This window comes from Corapipo altera, unplaced genomic scaffold, assembly GCF_003945725.1.
Source record: "Corapipo altera isolate COAL_440 unplaced genomic scaffold, ASM394572v1 60935, whole genome shotgun sequence".
NCBI classification, from domain to species: Eukaryota; Metazoa; Chordata; class Aves; order Passeriformes; family Pipridae; genus Corapipo; species Corapipo altera.
Window position 1 is genome coordinate 542795 of NW_020885003.1, and position 19298 is coordinate 562092.

General features: G+C 39.2%; 1 protein-coding gene across 7 annotated transcripts in view; it reads right to left on the bottom strand.

Moving 5' to 3' along the window:
- APC (APC, WNT signaling pathway regulator) overlaps positions 1 to 19298 on the bottom strand; it is a 96919-nt gene that overhangs the window by 54422 nt on the left and 23199 nt on the right. For 4 of the 7 annotated variants that reach the window (XM_027667228.1, XM_027667227.1, XM_027667226.1 and 1 more), the window contains exons 1-2: positions 19170 to 19225; positions 7513 to 7665 (exon numbers count right to left, since the gene is read on the bottom strand). In XM_027667228.1, coding sequence (XP_027523029.1) covers positions 7513 to 7647 — 135 coding nt within the window. In that variant the 5' untranslated portion in view covers positions 7648 to 7665; positions 19170 to 19225. Of the gene's footprint in view, positions 1 to 7512; positions 7666 to 8096; positions 8116 to 19169; positions 19226 to 19298 lie in introns of those variants that run through there. The other 3 variants (XM_027667222.1, XM_027667223.1, XM_027667225.1) reach the window with 2 other exon arrangements.

The window sequence follows — 19298 nt, forward strand, 5'->3', positions numbered from 1 at the left end:
GAGCTGCTCTTCTATATATTTCTACATTTCCCTTTATTGTTGTCTGTAATTTGTGTTCCTGTTTAATGCTACCCAAAAGCTGAGACCAACAAAATTCAGTGAAGTATCAGAGAAATCAAGACAAAGCATCTACTGTTTATCAGTATATGCTTTAAAAATACTGGAAGTTTAGACAAAAAACCAAGCTCTGTTAAGTCAGCAGAGCCCACAGTACCACAAAAACAACTCCTAACAGCTAGGAGTACAAAAGTGTTAAAAAAACCCCCAACCTCTTAACTTTGGATGCATCAGTCAGAATGCTAAAAAAAAAAATCAGTCAGACAAAATGAAGTTGACTCATTAGTTGGCTGGAAGCTGCCTGGAAACAATGCCAGGAGAAGGGCAGATGCAACACAGGCACCACTTTCTCAGCTGCACTACTAGCATGGCAATGAGCAAAGGAAGAGCACACTGGAATTTCTCATCACTTGGTGATACACTGGCTAATTAAGGAGGGAAAATTTATGTTCAACTGCTGCCAGTAGGAAGCAAAAAAAAAGAATTTTTTTTCACTATAGCTTATATCCAGGTAAACAGGAGTCCTCTCCAAAAAGCTGTAAGCCAGGCATGCACAGAATGATGTGAAATAAATGCCAGAAGGATGCAGTAAAAGTGGTAATGTATCCACAACCTCATAGCAGCACAGTAATGACACCACAGCATTACCACTGAATCTCTGAATCATTTAGGTTGGGAAAAATCTTTAAGGTCAGCCGTTAACCCAGCACTGCCAGGTCCACCACTAACCCAAGTGCCACATCTGTATATCTTCAAATATCTCCAGGGACGGTGACTCCATCACTGCCCTGAGCAGCCTGTTCCTGCACTTGACAATCCTTTGGTGAAGAAATTTTCCCTAACATCCAAAATAAACCTCTGCTGGTGCAAATTGAGGCTATTTCCTCTTATCCTGTGGCTTATTATTTGGGAGAAGGGACCTACCCCCAAATTGTCACAACCTCCTTCCAGGTAGTTGTACAGAGATAAGATCTCCCTTGAGCTTCCTTTTCTCCAGGCTAAACACCCCAAGCTCCCTCAGCTGCTTCTCGTCAGACTTGCGCACTAGGTAAGAACCAAGAATAGAACCAAGAATAGAAACAAGAATAGAATCAAGAGCAAATGCTATCTTTGACACTGAGACAGACCAAACATCTTTCCAAACCAACATCTCCCCTTCCAACAGCAGAAATCTAGAGAGGATACACAAACAAAACCTACTGTTCATTTCTTTTGTATGCCCTCTTACCAGCTTCCCTCTGGCCTTGACTTGCAAACTTCCTGAAACCATGTCTCCAGTGGTCCTACCTCCCACAGCAAAAACATGATATGGAACAAGCCTTGTTTTGTTTGTTTTCCACTGGCTATCTCACTTTGTTTGATGTCTCTTAGATCTGCTTTTCAGGAAAACCAGTAATTCCCCATTAATTTTCCTCAACATATTTATAATATTTTAGAGCTCAACAACCTTTTTCCCATTCTGTTCCTCTCTGTTTTTAATCTCTCTACACTTGAAGAGTCCCAGTGTTACTCAGTCATGCCACTTCAGGAAGATTTTCAGATCACTTAATTTTTTTTGAGTCTATATGAATTATACTAGATCCTTACTGAGGAGGTTCATCAGAACAGGACTTAATACTCATCTTCTGGATGCAGCATGTGTCCATTGTGACACAGTCATAGCTTTTTTGTTTCCCTATTTATCCTCAGAAATTCCCAGTGTCTGAGCAACCTTTTGGATCCAAACTAAGCACTAACCTGACAACACATTAAAAAACCTCCATATTTTTCAGATGTTTAGAGTATCCCTAAGACCTCTTTCTATTTTGTAGCCATGTCAGTTCACATCCCCTCATGGCATACATAAAGTCAAGGCTGTTTTCTAAAAGTCATGACTCTACTATGCTTTGGAACACAGAATTTTATTTGCCATGTATTCAGTCACCCGATACCATAAGATTCTTCCCCAGCGCTTCACACTCTTGTGTTTATTTTTACCACCATGAAAATCATCAGTCAGACTTCTCTATCTCACTTTTTCCCCACACAACTTATGAATATGTTGGAAAGAAATACAGGTAATGGTAGAAATGTCACTATGATATTACTGGTTTAATAAGGTAAAACAAACAATAAACAAAGAAACCCCAACAAAAACCAAAAAAAAACCAAACTATGACTATTTATTCTGCACTTCGTTTCCTCCTTTAATTAGGATAATCATCAAAGAACCTTCCTAAATCAACTTAAGTTCTCCAAGAGTCTTCAATGAGGGACACTACTAAACTCATTTTACAAAAACAAGTAGAGTCATCAGTGCCAATACTGCTTACCTCCTACTCAATGATTCCTCCAAAGAACTCATATTTGAGAGCTGCACTTCACCATAAGAAAGAAAAGTTAGATCTTTACCCACTAGGGGTCCGTTTTTTACTGTGGTTTTTGATATGTCCATTACAAACTCAAGTTTGCAAGTCTATAGACCAGCAGTTTTTTCTAAATTTTTTTTTTCTTAAAAAGCAGTATCACACTTGCCATCTTCCATAACTTGCATGATGAGGCCATTTTAAACAAAAAATTTTGATCGTTGTCTGACAACTGGCTGAAAACCCGATGACTTTTGACAGAAGGGAAATAATTTGCATGATTACAATTTTAAGTATCAAGATCTCACTATCATTCAAGTAAATGATTTCTTCTCTTTCTTAGGCTGTAATCTACTTTCTTTAAAGTCAAAGGGGTCATACCTTAATCTTCCCAATTGTTGAAGAGAAGGTAGAACAGGTCATACCTTACAACTGACAGTTCAGCAATTTCATACTCAGCTTGGGTGAATATAATTTATTTCTGACATTTCATTTCCATCTGTTTCATCCCTTTGTTCTCTAAGTTTTATTATTGACACTTAAAACATAAGACAGAGCCACTGAGATGTTCTCAGCATTGTACAGAAATATCCCCAAGTTCTGTATGACCAATAACTGTGGAGATATCACAAAACTGGTTTTGGTTCATGAAGCAACTATAATCCACTATGTTATATCTGACGACCTCTCAGTAGAAATAACAAAATACCAGATAATTCAGAAATGAGATCTCTAGGGACAGTTCTGGAAATAATGCTAATACTCTAATGCGTAGCAGGATGCAGAAAGAAATGTGTATCACACTAAATTCAAGATTCAAATAAAAACATGTCAAGTTGCACTGTAGTTTGGTTATTCTACTGTAGTTATGTGCAGCCTATTCACTAACTGCAATTCCAGATCAAATCTCAACATAAGCATTTCTCTTCTGCGTACTGAATGCTCTGTTTTCATAACTTAACATAATTTTTCTATTGTTTTTTTCTATGTATGCCTTGGTGAAACATTTCACTGTGTGATGCCAACCAATTATCTTTTATCTGAGGACAATAAGACAAAAGGAAAAGGCAAAATGAAGCTAAAAACACTCTCCCATTCCACTGAGATGGAAAAAATGACATTATCTGACAGAGTAAGTATCCCCAGCAAAATGTATAATTTATGTCGTTAAGATTTCTGAAGATGGGATTAAAAATATGGGTATCTGTTAAATGTATTTATCTACCATCTACACGAGGAACCTCACATACAGAGAGATGCACACTACATTATGTACATAGCACCTGACAAAATGTTAGGTTGTATGTATCAGAGGTATCTGTGAATATGTTAGGCTTCAAATTCTAATCTGCAAACACATGGCTTACCACAATAGACTGAAATAAAAACTCTTGTGCCAGTTACAAAAATATCTCCCAGCACCTTCTGTGCTTTACAGTGAGGGTCAATAAACACTGATGATCAGAGGTAGCTGATCAGAACAAAGTGGGTTTTTGAGGTTAAATACCAAGAAATGGAACCTAAGTATAATAGTATCACCATAAAATGAGGTTTGGTAATTTAAAAGAAAATGTGGTCACCTGCTTACCTAATGGAGGAGACATCTGATAAAAGCAGTTACTCATTCCTAAAGACAGAATTCCTCAGCAGACGTTCAGAAGAATGAAAAGAAAAATTAAACAAACTGAAAAATCATATGCAGAATAAAATTTTAAGTGTACTACATAAAAGTAAAAGAGACGTTTTGCTCATAGAACATCACATAAACGACAAATGCCTTTCTTACACAAAATATCATGCATTGATCATTTACTGTAAAATCCAAGTACTCAGTGAGTATGAAAATCAAGCATGATGTCGCTCCTTTACTACTACTTGAGTTCTAGAAGTTAAATATACCTATTTCCCTCCAGATTTTATACAGGGAAAAATGCTGATATCCAGTAGCTATGACATTAGAAAAATATGTATGTGTCATCCTTAACAGAAAAGTACTTGTCTTTGACAAGAATCAGGCAGGAAAGTCTCACAAAAATCTCCTACAAATGTGGGAAACATGTAAACACATGCACAGAGTAGCAGAGCTGACACTGGACTGCTTTCTGTCTCTTCATTAATTTTACATATTTTTCTAAATGTGTCCATAGTCTGTGTTTATGCACTTACTCCTACATCTAGACACTGACACCATTTTTCTCCGCTTACTGGCCAACACTTATTTCATCAACCATGAAACAGCATATTTGTTGATTTAGAGAGAACATTTTATCATACCAAACTGCTGTATTTCATCCGACAATAAGCCCATAATAACAACTGAATTTCCTAAGTTAGTCATAATACTCTGAGGGATTTCTTTTGTTTGAACAGTTAATCCCTAGGACAACAGAAATTAAAAAACAAAGTGGAGATTGTTTTACTAATCATTTTGGCACCCCACATTATCACATTTCTCTTTGTTTACCCATCATGTTGTTTTCTTGTTAGCAAATGGAATTTTCACTTTTAAACAAGAGATTTAGCTTTAAACACGAAGCATTCAGACATTGTTCTTATATAGGTCAGTAGCAGTTTATAACAAATACATGTGCAAGATGAGGTCATGTTAAGCTTTTAATACGTGTATGATTGCCACAATTCTGAAATGAAGGGATTGTAAAGATGGGGCACATTTACACAACATTTTAACACTACTACTTCCAAAATCAAATTCTTTAAATATACAACATTGTCTTTAAAATACCCTTCCTAACTACTGCCTTTCACAGCTGATTAAATAATACAAGGAAATGAGGAGACAAAGTAGCAGCCCAAGGAGTCATTGTGAGATGTCCCTGCACTGGGACACGGATGAAAAGTCATGCTGCAAAACCAGTGATGTTTGCCACAGAACCACAGCTTGTTTTCTCCATTCTTGCTCCCCTTCTCCCACTAATATATGGGCTTTTACTTGGTGGGAGGGGTTGCAAGGGCTCTGTGACACTTACATGCTCCCAAAGGATCATTTTTTGGAAAGATTTTTAACTGCATATATAGTAGCCAAAGGGCTTTCAATCTTGCATGCTCTGGCTCTTCTAATGACTTTGCTTGTAATCATCCCTAATTATAGCACTGAAGCCACACAAACCATGCAGTTTCTTTCAGTAATACAAAGCCACCACATACTTTCTCCAAAAGCTTGCAAAACTAAAATTATCTCCTGACTTAAGAAAATCCTGCAACGATCCCCATCAAACTTCACCCACAGACTCCAATCAGACCCCAAGATCATTCCCACAGTATCCTTCAGGTTCAAGTCAAAGCAAAAAAACCACAAAACAAATTAATCTGCACAGTCTTCTCTCCACCCATCCCCCAAAGTGAAAAGAAACATATTGCATTTGATATTTGGGTCAGGAGTTTTTTGGGGTAAATTCCTTAGACCTAGAAAGGAACTTCAGGACAGAACAAAATGTGACCTCTACTTTGAATATGCTCAAAAGCACTTCTCTGTGGAGCGTGATAGAGCCAGTTTCTGTTTGGTGATCTGACAGATTTAAAGTAAGAACATAAAGCCATTCCACACCCCAAATTAATGCCCTGGAGACCAGCTTGTACAGCTGGACTGTCTCTAGATTAGTGGAAATTTAATTATCTGCAGAAAAACTTAAAAAAACCCAAACAAACAACAAACAACCAAAGCAGCTGTATGTGGACAAAGAAGGGAAAAGAGACATTTTCCTCCTCTTTTTCAAAACTATCAGGAATATCCCCTGCCCTGTTCTTCCTTATTTTAGACTGCAATGACAGGCAGGGAAGGGGAGTTACTGACAAATTGGTTGTAATATCATTTTAAGAAAAACAGAATAAATGACAGGACTAGTTTTCAGATACGTAACTCAGCAAACAAACATTTTTTTCACATCTGCTAATCCCAACAACTGTTTCAAGTAGGTGGTGTAAAAGACTATAATTTCCTTTCAATTTGAGTAGCAAAGTTATTTTCATTTCACACCGCAATGCAAGGATTAAATATATCTGGAAAATTTGTGCTTTTTTTCAAGTGTTGTAACTAGTGACAGTGTTTCATAACACAGGAGAATTTTTCCTCTTACAGTGAATATATGAGCCACAATCTGGAGGAGAAGAAAGGTCAGTTTAACTATTTTTAATTGCTATATTAATCAAGTTATCATATTTTAAAAAAATAAAGATTAGTTGTAAAAGAACAGTAAATCTGTAATATGAAGACCAGAAAGCAAGGAGACTGAGAAAAAAAATACTGTTTAGTATTTAGAATATGCCTACCCTATACAGGAGTATGTACAGAAATAACAACAATTTCCAAGCCCTTTTAACTGAGGTACCAAAAGCAGACTGGTTTTCCTGGCTGTTAGCAAAAAGCGGCAGGATTTGTGAGCTTAGGAAGAGCACTACACCAATGCAGCTATAACACTTGTGAAATTCTGCCTTGTTTAGTGCCATGTATCACACAGATGCAGTTTTGTATGTATCTTCCTGTGGGTTAAAATCCACCTAAATTCCAGTTGAGCCTAGTGTTTGCTCTTGGATAGGTGGCTCTGAAGGCCCACACCTTGGCAATAAACACCAGAGGGATGGAAGTCGGTGAAATTATGAAGTATTAATTTAGGCTTTGGGAGAGGCTGAAGGACTTGTGGTTTTATCAAAATAAGGAACTTTTCCTTTTGAGATGTTAAATATTGTAACTATAGTACACCCCAAAACCTCCAGACTTACCTGAAAGCACAGAAAACCTCCAGTCTAACCCATGGTTTCAAGGGATGAAAAATACTTGCTTTGTCAATCTATGTCAGTGCTCTGGACTTCCTGCCGGGAAGTTCAGCTGTGCTAAAGCGGTCACGCTTATCACAGCACACAAGAAAAGAAGCTATGAAATCTGGAAGCTGTCTTCTAGAAAATGGTTTTGAAAATAACAACAACAACAACAATAATAATAATGTAGATTTGATAGTTTTCCCTTATATAGCGTAGAAAAGGAACTTCTATGGGAATCGAAATGCACACAAAAATTGTTGGGCAACTCCCAGTACGTGACACAAAAGGCTGTAACAGAAATCTCGATGCACCACAGCCACAGAGCTGGCAATACCTTCATATTGGATGCCTCGGTTTCCAGTTTTGTCAGGTGATTTGAGTTATCCTCTAGCTCCTGCCGAAGGTTTGAGTTCTCCATCTTTAATGCCTCAACTTGCTTTAACAATTGATCATAGGAAGCTGCGGCCATCCTGGGCTGCCCTCAGCCCTTAAAAAAGTAAAGAGAAAATATAAAATTTAAACATTTTAGGAAAAAAAAACACACAACATTGCTCAAATGTATCTAACCATAAAATTACCTCTCTCTGTGCTTTACCGCACAACTTTCTAAATACTTAATTTAAATTGATTACATCAAAGTACTAAGGCCTAGAACTAATGCCTGTTCAAGACTTTTTTCCAGTGTGCTTCCATCTGATACACATGATTAAGCAAATGAAAGAAGTTAATTATCAATCGTATTGGTTATTAGGGGAAGCCTGAATATACGAAAGAAAATTACTGCATCATGCAAAAGCATCCTTAGTACTTGCACTTCAGCATCAACACAGAGAAACTGCAGATAATAGATCATATATAGTAATTTTTGGATAGACAACAAGCACCATCAAACATAACTAAAAGATGCTGACTGCCTACTCATTTTATGAAGCGAATGATAGTTGCAGATGTTCAAGATTCCTAGGAATAGCACGCAAAACTGAAGAGGATGCTGTATAAAAGGCAAGCGATAAATATTAGGTAATTTTAACAGAAAAAAACCCCACTACCTCAAATAGAGTAAATATATAGATATTTTGTAAAAATATCCTCAAAGGCACAAGATTAGAACAAAATTTCTACACAAGAAGTGGTCATATGGCACAGCAGAATTTAAAGATAAAAGGTCATTCTTGATATCAAATATTTATATATGTAAATATATATATATTAAAATAAAATATATATTACCCAAAATAGTATGGGAGATAGATATATATATATATATCCCCCATACTATTTTGGGTAATACTGTAATGCAGTTGCAAAGCACCATCACAATTACTCAACCACTACAAAGGAGAAAGAAACAAATACTCTTATTTAAATTATAAACTTCAAATTGTTTCCCACTTCCCAAACCACAAGCCATCACAGTTGTTCATCTAACAATGTTACTTAACTAAAACATGGCTAATAATGTTTGTAGCTCTTAACAGCTAATAATATCAATTTCTTATTCATCAACCATTCAAGAGAATAAAAGGAATCCTAGGACACAAGTTACCCTTCCAATGTCATTGCAGTGATTTCCTAAGTAAGTGGCCTGTAACTCAGGAGAAAAAAAAATAAAAAACTTATGAGGCAACACTCCCTTTCATCATTACTGCAGTATTTTGGAAAAGATGAAACAATTAAAAGCTCTTATTTAGTATTTTCTCTGTAGCCTCCCACTAAGCCTTTGACCCTGTTGCCTGTGTAAGTCCCTACATAATCAACTTTGCTCTTCCAGATGAAACTCAATCAACTTATCCAGCCTGCTAAAAAGCAGGTAAAAATATTCAAAAAGGCTCTAGTTCCTCAACACAAAGTTTGAAAATTAGTGTTTCACCTAAAAGGTGGAAGCCTGTCAGGAAGAGTTGTAAAAAAACCAAACCAAACAACAAAAAATCCGTAAGGGCAGACTGCTTCTGTTACACTTCATGCATGTTTTTATTTAATAAGCAAGAGTTTCCATTATTATTAAGAAAACTAATAGCGGTAGTTCCCATTATAGAACACAATGCCAGGACAATTCTGTACAAGCCCAAGGAAATGTAGACAGATGTAATTTCTGAATGCATGGAAACTTTTCTGTATTGTAATATTGATAGAATGTGTTGATTTTTTACTGAAGGAAATCACACATTTATTCATCTACATTTCATTTACAGAGTCAAAACCATTCTGTTTCTAGATGGAGTATCTTCTTCTCCCATTATTGTAATTCATATTAGTATGAAAGGAGAGATAATGTAAAAAAAATATCCATTTTTTCCATTTGCCATCCACATTCAGGAACTCTCACTTGCTGATTTGAGATTTAAAACAATTTGCCACATTAACAGGATGTATGCACATGAAAATGGAGAAGGTAGATTAAGGGAGGAGCTACAGTAGAAAGACAGCAATTGCATAGCTCTGGTATTTTATATGCAAAGTAAGCTTATGTGTATTTAAGCTAAATGAGTAAGGATCCTGAAGGGGAGATTTGGTTTGGCTTTTCCATCTCCTGACCTAAGTGCCTAAGCTTCCTTTATTCTCATAACATGAAAGTAGGGCATCATCACTAACAGACAGCATCCTGCCTCAGACTAGGAGCCACTTCCTGATTTATTCAAATGTCAAACTTTGTGGGTTTTTAGATAAAAAAAGAAATCAGTTAGCTGATTACCACAAGCTGGGTATTTTTTGCTAAACTAATGCCCAAATGAGAAATAAGTGACACTGTCACAGTTACAATGGAGATGAGCAGAAAAACTGTACATGGGTAAGGAGTAGATCAAAGACACCAAGATGACACAAGGCAGTGCTGAAAGTCAAACTGCTGTCAGTGAAGCTCCCCCAAAAACTAGACTGTGACAAGCATTTTTAAATGTTTTGTTACTGACTTTGGCACAAGAAGCAGCATCAAAACTTGCTCCCATGAATTCACAAGAGGTTGCTCAAGGTCAGAAGGACTACATGGATTTGATGAACTGAGAGACGAAGCAAGAGAAACAGGGCGGAATTAAACAGTGCAGCAACACCGGGTCACTCACATAGAAATCTTGTCACCTGAAGCAGTCAAGCCTCTCAGCCTAAAGGCTACCTGGGCACTGTCAATACTGGCACAAGGAAAGCAAACATGATCCCCGGAGTTATCAAATCATTTTACAAGGACATGGGTAAAAAAAGTGAATTTAAATGGGTGCAGAGAAAGAAGAAAAGTGATCAAGGATGAGAGTCTCTCATCATGCCAAGTGATCAGGGATGACAGATTTGACAGGTAAACCTTGGTTGCCTCGGCACAACAAAGGCTGGAATGACACAGCTAAACTTTGTCATTAGAGAGGGGAAAACATTGAGGAGGGAGGAAAATATTTATGTTAAAACAAAATACCAGCACAGACCACATGGGTATAAATTGGGCATTTATCAACCTAGGCTGGCAGCGTCTATTAGAAGTTGTAGTTCAGTAACATTCTTGCCAAGTACGTGACACAGGAAGGAACTTGACAGATTTGAATGGTTCAAGAAATCCAATTGTGTATTCCTAAACCTCAATACAGATGAACGCTGTATTTATTTTCCTACCTCCAAGATATTTGGGGGTTTTTTTCTCCTGAAATAATGAAATGTTAAAGTATTTCACAAAAGACACCATTATTTAATTTTAAAATGGGGGAAACCCACCAGCTTAGGCTTTCTGATGCTGAACACTGCAACACCTCTCAGGCACGTGATTTGCAGGGTGAAATCAAAGGCTCCATTATACATAAGCTGTTCCATATATATTGAGATAAAGCCCTCAAAATTAAAATCTGCCTCTCTTCTGAAAATAGATTTTTACTAATTGCCTCAACCTAAACACATCAAATCACAGTTCAGGTCCCAAAATAATCCTTGGATTTATGCTCCAAATTATCTTAGTATCAAAAAAAAAATTACTTGCACAAATTTTTTAAACACAGAATGGTCAGTATCAATAGAAATCGACTGCATCACTGCACCCCCACTTGTACTTTTTCAGTGGTCAAATCACTTGCCTTGGGGAAAGAGTTAAACTCTAGACCCTCTTGGTCAGATAAGGTTCCCAGTCAGGTATCACCTTGTTCAGAGCCAGTAACCAGCCCAAGGGAAAAAGCAAGGAACAGTTTAGCCATGGCCCATTAGTCTGAAGCTGTACCACATTCAACATCACTGGAGCCAGAGTCAGCTGAATAAAGAATAAATGACTCCTCTTCCCACCGAACAAAACCATGATGGCAGGGGAGAATGGAGGAGAAGGGAAGAGCTCTGGTCTGCAGAATCCATTTTACATTTTATGTGGCCCAAGGGAAAATGTATCACACCCAGGCCACAAAACCCACCCTTGTGAAATTCACTATTACAGAATCGTAGAATCATAGAATCAGTTGGGTTGGAAGGGACCTCTGAGATCATCAAGTCCAACCCTTGGTCCACTACCGCTGTGGTTAATAGACTATGGCACTAAGTGCCAGATCCAGTCTCTTTTTAAAAATCTCCAGGGACGGAGAATCCACTACTTCCCTGGGCAACCCATTCTAGTGTCTGATTACCCTCTCTGTAAAGAAATTCTTTCTAATATCTAACCTAAACCTCCCCTGGCACAACTTGAGACCATGCCCTCTTGTCTTGGTGATAGTTGCCTGGGAGAAGAGACCAACTCCGACCTGGCTACAGCCTCCTTTCAGGGAGTTGTAGAGAGTGAGCCTGAACCTCCTCTTCTCCAGGCTGAACAGCCCCAGCTCCCTCAGCCTCTCCTCAAAGGACTTGTACTCGAGTCCCTTCACCAGCCTTGTTGCCCTCCTCTGGACCTGCTCCAGGACCTCAATATCCTTCCTGAACTGAGGGGCCCAGAACTGGACACAGTACTCCAGGTGTGGCCTCACCAGCGCTGAGTCCAGGGCAAGAATCACTTCCTTGGACCTGCTGGCCACACTGTTCCTGATCCAGGTCAGGATGCCATTGGCCTTCTTGGCCACCTGGGTACACTGCTGGCTCATGTTCAACTTCTTGTCAATCCAAACTCCCAGGTCCCTCTCTACCTGGCTGCTCTCCAGTCACTCTGTCCCAGCCTGTAGCACTGCATGGGATTGTTGTGGCCAAAGTGCAGGACCTGGCATTTGGCCTTGTTGAACCTCATCCCACTGGAATCAGCCCAACTCTCCAACCTATACAGGTCCCTCTGCAGAGCCCTCCTGCCTTCCAGCTGATCGACACTCCCCCCCAACTTAGTGTCATCTGCAAATTTGCTGATGGTGGACTCAATCCCCTCATCCAAGACATCAATAAAGATATTAAACAGAACTGGGCCCAACACTGATCCCTGGGGGACACCCCTAGTAACCGGTCGCCAACTGGATGCAGCACCATTCACCACCACTCTCTGGGCCCGGCCCTCCAGCCAGTTCTTAACCCAGCACAGAGTGTCCCTGTCCAAGCCATGGGCTGCAGCTTTTTCAGGAGAATGCTGAGGGAGATGGTGTCAAAGGCCTTGCTGAAGTCCAGGTAGACACATCCACAGCCTTCCCCTCATCCACCAGGCGGGTCACCTGATCATAAAAGGAGATCACGTTGGTCAGAGAGGATCTGCCCTTCCTAAACCCGTGCTGGCTGGGTCTGATTCCTTGTCCATCCTGTAGGTGCTGTGTGATTGCACTTGGGATAATCTGCTCCATAACCTTGCCAGGCACTGAGGTCAGGCTGACAGGTCTGTAGTTTACTGGTTCCTCCTTCCGGTCCTTTTTGTGGATGGGTGTGACATTTGTCAACTTCCAATCATCTGGGATCTCCCCAGTGAGCCAGGACTGTTGATAGATGATGGAGAGAGGCTTGGCAAGCTCTTCTGCCAGCTCCCTCATCACCCTAGGATGGATCCCATCTGGTCCCATTGACTTGTGGGGATCCAAGCAGCTCAGTAGGTCACTAACTGTTTCCTTCAGGATAACAGGGGGGCTGTTCAGATTCTTGTCTCTTTCTACAAGCTCCAGGACAGCTGACTAGCTGTCCTCAGGACAACCTGTCTTACTGTTGAAAACTGAGGTAAAGAAGGTGTTAAATACCTCAGCCTTTTCCTCATCTTTGATAACTATATTCCCACCCATATCCAGCAAAGAATGGAGGTTTTCCTTGCCCCTCCTTATGCTTCATTCAAGATCCCTTTTGCACTCTAACTGCATCATTTCTTCACAAAGTGGTCATCATTCAAAGGGAGGAATGGAGACAAACCTTTTCTCTAGATTTACTCCAAAAAATAAGCCTCTTAGAATAAACTTCAAAATTCACTTCCCTCATTGTAACAGACCTAAAATCTTGCTGTCCTACTTCCCTGAGCCATATTTCTTATAATTAAGAAGCTTCTTTTCCACCTCCTATCAAAGTAAGGTGAAATTATGACAAGAAATTTCACGCTTTATTGAATCAGCACTTTGTATGAATATACATATCTAAGAAGAATTTCAAGCTGAATATAACTCTTTTATGCACTGAAATAAAAATTAATGAAAAGTATAAATTTATGCAAACATACTGTTAAGATTTAGATATGGATTTTTTCTACATTAAGAAAACTGTAGCAGTAAGCACTGTCCAGACAGGAATTTACATGCAATCCTTTTGGCCTCAAATCCCAACACAGGAAAAAACTCCAAGATTTTCCGAAAATTTACAATTTTTTATATATCAGAGGCTTTTGCTTTGAAATCAGTAAACATACATACTCAATATGCCCTAAAGAGGTTCTACTTAAGAACCTTGACAATTCATGATATATTAAACCTCCTTACAAAAATTATTCAGACTTCCATTACTATTTTTTCATCCATAAAATCTATCATTGTTATCATTGCATTTTACTGTCACCAGTAAGTACATGTGCTCCTGTTCTAACTTGAGATTTTTCATGTTATCTTCTTAATATAACAAATTGAAATAATTGTGTCCACGTTTTGCATATTTTGAATTTCTTTTTAATCTTTCTATTTAAATTTTGTGATCATTGTATCTAAATCTAAAGATTGATTTTATCTAAAGTTAATGAATATCTAGGCTATAATTTAGCAAGGCTGGAAAGGATCTTCAACTCTGATTTCTTTCTACACCCACAAATTCTACACAGCTCTTCAGTGCTGAGCCCAGAATCTTGTCCTTGTTAACTCTTTACCATTCTGTCAATTTTTGCCATTCATTCCCATCTGACTAATGGGGAATTATTTCTTCAAGGACAAATTACATTGAATTCAAGGAGAAAATATGCTGTCAGGAGATTTTTTTCCTGTTAGTTTAAATACATGTAAACCCAGATTTTTTTAAGCACTTGATCAAGGGTCTGTGACTTGGAAGTGGTTATGGCTAACGGTGGGATGCCTGGGAGGGCTGCACTGCTGCCTGCCCGCAGCTGTCTGCCCCACCCATCTCCGCAAGGCTGCCACCCAGGGAAGAGGGGGAGGGCTCAGCTACCCGAGTGACAGCTGCTGAACCACTGCAGATTAGTGCCTGACTGCCAAGGTAATCTGAAATAGGTATCAATTTAAACTCACTGTGCCGGGCCATTAAACACAATGGTTCAGCAACTGTTACACAGCTATGTCCAAAAGAGGGGGAAGGCTGAGAGACAGGGGTAAAAAATCTAGCACAGCTGTTCCAAGGTAAGCCAGCTCCACTGAATAATTTAAGGCTTGAATCGACCATTTTCATACAGTTACCTTTACACTCGTGAGAATGAAGTGGGGGGGTTTTCTTGCTGTTATTTTGAACATATCAAACCATGCCAATTTGCATTAATTAATTTTCTCTGTTGACTGAATCCTGTACTGGATTTTCCATTATTTCATTTGAAGCTTGCCTTCAGGTTAAATGCTTTTGTATGTAAATATCCTTCTGCTTGTCCTTTTTCAATTCTAGCAAAATATCAGCACACCAAATGCTGTGTTTAAGAACTTATAAAAATGACTATCATTGGGTCAGGGATTGCCTTATCCATTTCAGTTTGGGCATGCTTTCAAGGTTTGCCAATCTAAAAATGTTTACCCTTCACAGGCATTGTTTAATTCTCTGCTTTCCTATGCACTGAAAAATTCTCCACTGGACTCAAATAGTAAAAGAATCAAAAATTCCAGACAGAGTAGAAAAACTGTTTCTGCTTGCTCCAGCATCGCACTGAACAACGGTGTTATTTCCACCATAAGGTGATAATTCTATCCTTTATTAAAATGGCCTTTGTTGCTAGCACATTTAACTCTCCTCTCCCCACCCGAATTTAAGAACAATCCCCAAAACTTCTAGCCACAAGCAGCTAAAAGGGAGGCCATTTTGTTTGGTTTTTCCCCACCCGGGTTATGCAGGCACACAAATATACCAAGCAGTCTGAAAAGTGATTAGAGAGAACTAAAAAAATACTCAGTACAGAATAAGAATTGCCCATGAGTGTAACAGCAGATCAGTTCCCATTCCCATTCATTCTGCATTATCACACTCAGGTCATCAGAGAGATGGAGGAAGGAGTATAAGACAACCATTACAGAAAACTGCTCTTCATCAGCTTATTTTAAGACACAAGGGCTCTGATATGAGAAAATAAATTGCTAATTATATAACACTACTCATTTTAATACATTTGAAAAAGCTGACATTGGAAAAAATTGGTAACAAATTATACCAAATTACAATCTCTAGATTAGGTGCACTGTGAATTCCTGGGGTTTTCAACCATGTAAAAAAAAAAAAAAAGCAAGGGCCAGGTGAAGAGCCATTACTATTATCCCCTATCCTAATGCAATGTGTGAAAGGAATAGCCCCCTAACAGGAAATTTTCTGTAAACCTCAGCTGCATCAAGAGGATTTTCTTCTTAGTTTTTCTATCCACTTCCACATGAAGGTCATCTTTGTGGACAGCAGACTAAAACACTGAAGTGTTACTATACCTGATCTTCCTAAATCCTTTCAAATGGGGATTGGGTAGAGAGGGGTTTTTTTTGTTTTGTTCTGTTTTTTCATAAACTAATTTATAACTTGGCAAGAGCTTTCAAGCCATCATTATATTCTGGGATACTTCCATAAGTTCAGTACTTGGCCTGTACTCACCAACCATGAACAGAAGCATCATCTATTCATCCTAAGTGATCCATGTTCCCCACATTCCTTAAAAGACCCAGAGGAGAAGGAATGAGAAGATCATAGTTTGAGCTCCTGTATGCCTCATTACAGGTCAAGTATGATAGAGGTCAAGCGTGCATTTGTGTGAGAAACAGAAAGAATCCTACATTTAGAAGTTTACTAAAGAATGCTAATAATAAGAAAAAACATACCCATTAATACAAAAAGAGTAAAAATCAGGAAGTCATATATTTCAGGCTATGAACTGTCAAGTTCAGCTTTTATTACACTGTCAGGAAAATTCCTACTTTTTCCTTTATAATTCTGGGCTGGGATGTTCCTTAGCTGGTTAGTCATGCTGTATTCAGAATACAACTGTGAAAATTTGAAACATGATTTGCATTTAAATACTATATTGAACACAAACCACTCCAGACATCATTTAAATCAGAACTTATATTGGATCAGGGATGATTCACAAACCTGAACACTCATCCTTCAAGATGATCATCTCTGTTATTCATGGCTAATTGTGTATGCCCTCACTGCACATGACTTGCTCCTATTTACTTTCATATTTCTCACAATCTTTTAAGGACTCAATTCTAGAAAGTTTAAGCTATTAAAAAGTCTGACACAGGTCTTTATTTTCCTACTTTAACTGAAAACACAAACTCAAAACCATTTACATGAAATAAGTCAGCTTTAATTAAAAAAGTAAAAAATATTATTTTATAATAATGAAGAATTTCTCTATCTTGGGTGACCTATCAGGGTCATCTTCAGGGTTTCTTTCAGCACTTTTAGGGGTCAGAAGACCATTTGTCCTGCATAAAATGTACCAGCATCTGATGACATGGGTCCTACATGAATTTTGGAAAACCATTAGTGTAGACCTGGTCTTCATTGATAATAACTTACAGCATATCATCAGCAGTATAACCTGTTTTAAACAGAATTTCACTACACTGATGACAAAAGAATTAATCATAGATCATCAACAGAAACATTTTACCAATTAAATTGAGATGCATATTGAAATCTAACATAAGAATTTAGAGACCAAAGGAACCAATTTTAGCCATATGCATTTCCAACTTATGCCGTATTATTCCATGCTGACATAAAAACAGTATACTACGATAATATCTACCAGAACATTCACCATAACCAAGTACTTTGTATAAGAGATGATGTTTAAGAAAGTCTGCACTCATAAATAATTTAAAGCTTTATATTTTGAAGCGATCTTTTATTTAAGTTACCATTTTAAGAGTGCGACTACAGTTTCCTGCAGAAACTGCTCCACTGGTTACACAGAACAATGTTAAGACTCCTTTTTCAGGCTTCAAAAGATACAGGAAGAAGCATCACCATAACAATCATCATAATCACTACTGTGCTTTTGTCACCCTCTTTCCCTTTAGAAAAAAAAAGTGGTGAAAGCACCTCTGCATCTAGTGGTTGTTCAACATTTAAGCAACTGTACAAACATTCAAAATGTCCAAGGAGAAATATCTAGTATCACCAATTCACCTTTTGAAACCAGTTATTCCAGATGATAAGTTCTTGAATGATGTTTTTAAAATTTAGTATCATCCCAAGCCTCTCTTACTGATAAACAGGAGATCTATGATTCTAAAAATAATGGTACATATAGAAAATGTTTTGAGGGGATGTTTAAATCAGAACTTTAAACTCAGTCTTGTCTTTATCGAGTCTTTTTTTTTGTGCATCACTGTATTTAACAGAACTGAGAGGGCGAAAAGAGTGTTTTACCAGTTACTTCGAGACTCCTTAAAAACATAGAAGAGTCTGCTTCCAGGAAATGGCTCTCAGTACAGATGCTTACACGTATTCTCAAAGAACTGTAATTTTGACAAAATATTCATAAATCCATTATCTGTATCAGATAACAGAAAAAAATAGCTAAACAGTAAGAAGAGAGCAGAAAAAACATTACGAAGCAATTTCAATAGAACAAACAGCAAAGGGTGGAAGAAGTATTTAAAAACAGAAATAAATCTATATTATGCTATTCACCGAAATTTACTGAAAAACCTTCTTTGCAAACCAAGAAGCTGTATGTTTCTTGCTACGCCTTTAAAAGGCATTTTTCAGGGTATGATTCTCCAAATCAAGTCAAAACCGGGCCCCACTGGTCCCCTGAAGAAAATCCTATCAAATGAAAAATGCCCCTTACAGTCAACGAACAAGGTCCTCCATGTGAGTCAACAGGAAGAATTTCATATCTTTGACCTAAACAATGAACAGGATGAGATAATCTGGCAGCATATGCGTTCCTCCAAAAATCGCCACACTTTTTTTTTTTTTCTGAACGCAAGGAGCGTTCTGCCGGCAATGACCTAATTACTAGAATAAAAGCTGCGTATCTGACAAAGGGGAAGAAAGGAGCCACAGCTTCATACATAATTTATCAAGATTTCCCACAGCACTGAGGTCGAGCCGCGGACCCCGACGCCCCTTTGTCATGTTAAACAAACCCGCGAGAAGTCAGCGGATCCCCGGGCGCTGCCGCGGCCGCGCCGCCCGCCCACCCGCGCGGCCCCCGCGCTGCGGCATCGAACAAAGCCGGGCCGGTGCCACCGCCGGGCAGCGCTCCCCGGGGGCACCTCCCGCCTCGTGACTCCGTCGCCGAGCCCTGCTCTCCTCCTTCTTCCTCCTCCCGCTCCCCGCTGGCCCCCGCGGAGCTTTGTGCCTCCGGCCGCTGCGCCGCGCTCGGTCCCGCCCGCCCGGCTCCCCGGCTGCGGCGCTCCCGCCGCGCCGCAGCCCCTTTCTCGCACCCCGTTTTGTTGTTGTTTTGGTTTTTTTCAACACGCAGAAGCCGCGTTACCCCCCGCGCGCCGCACTCACCCCATGGCCACGGCCGCGGCTCCTCCATCCCCGCGCACCGCCCGCGCCCGGACCGGCCCCGCCCGCGCCACCGGCTGCGCCAGCGCCGCGCGCACGGCGCGGCCCCGCCGGTCACGTGCGGCCGCACCG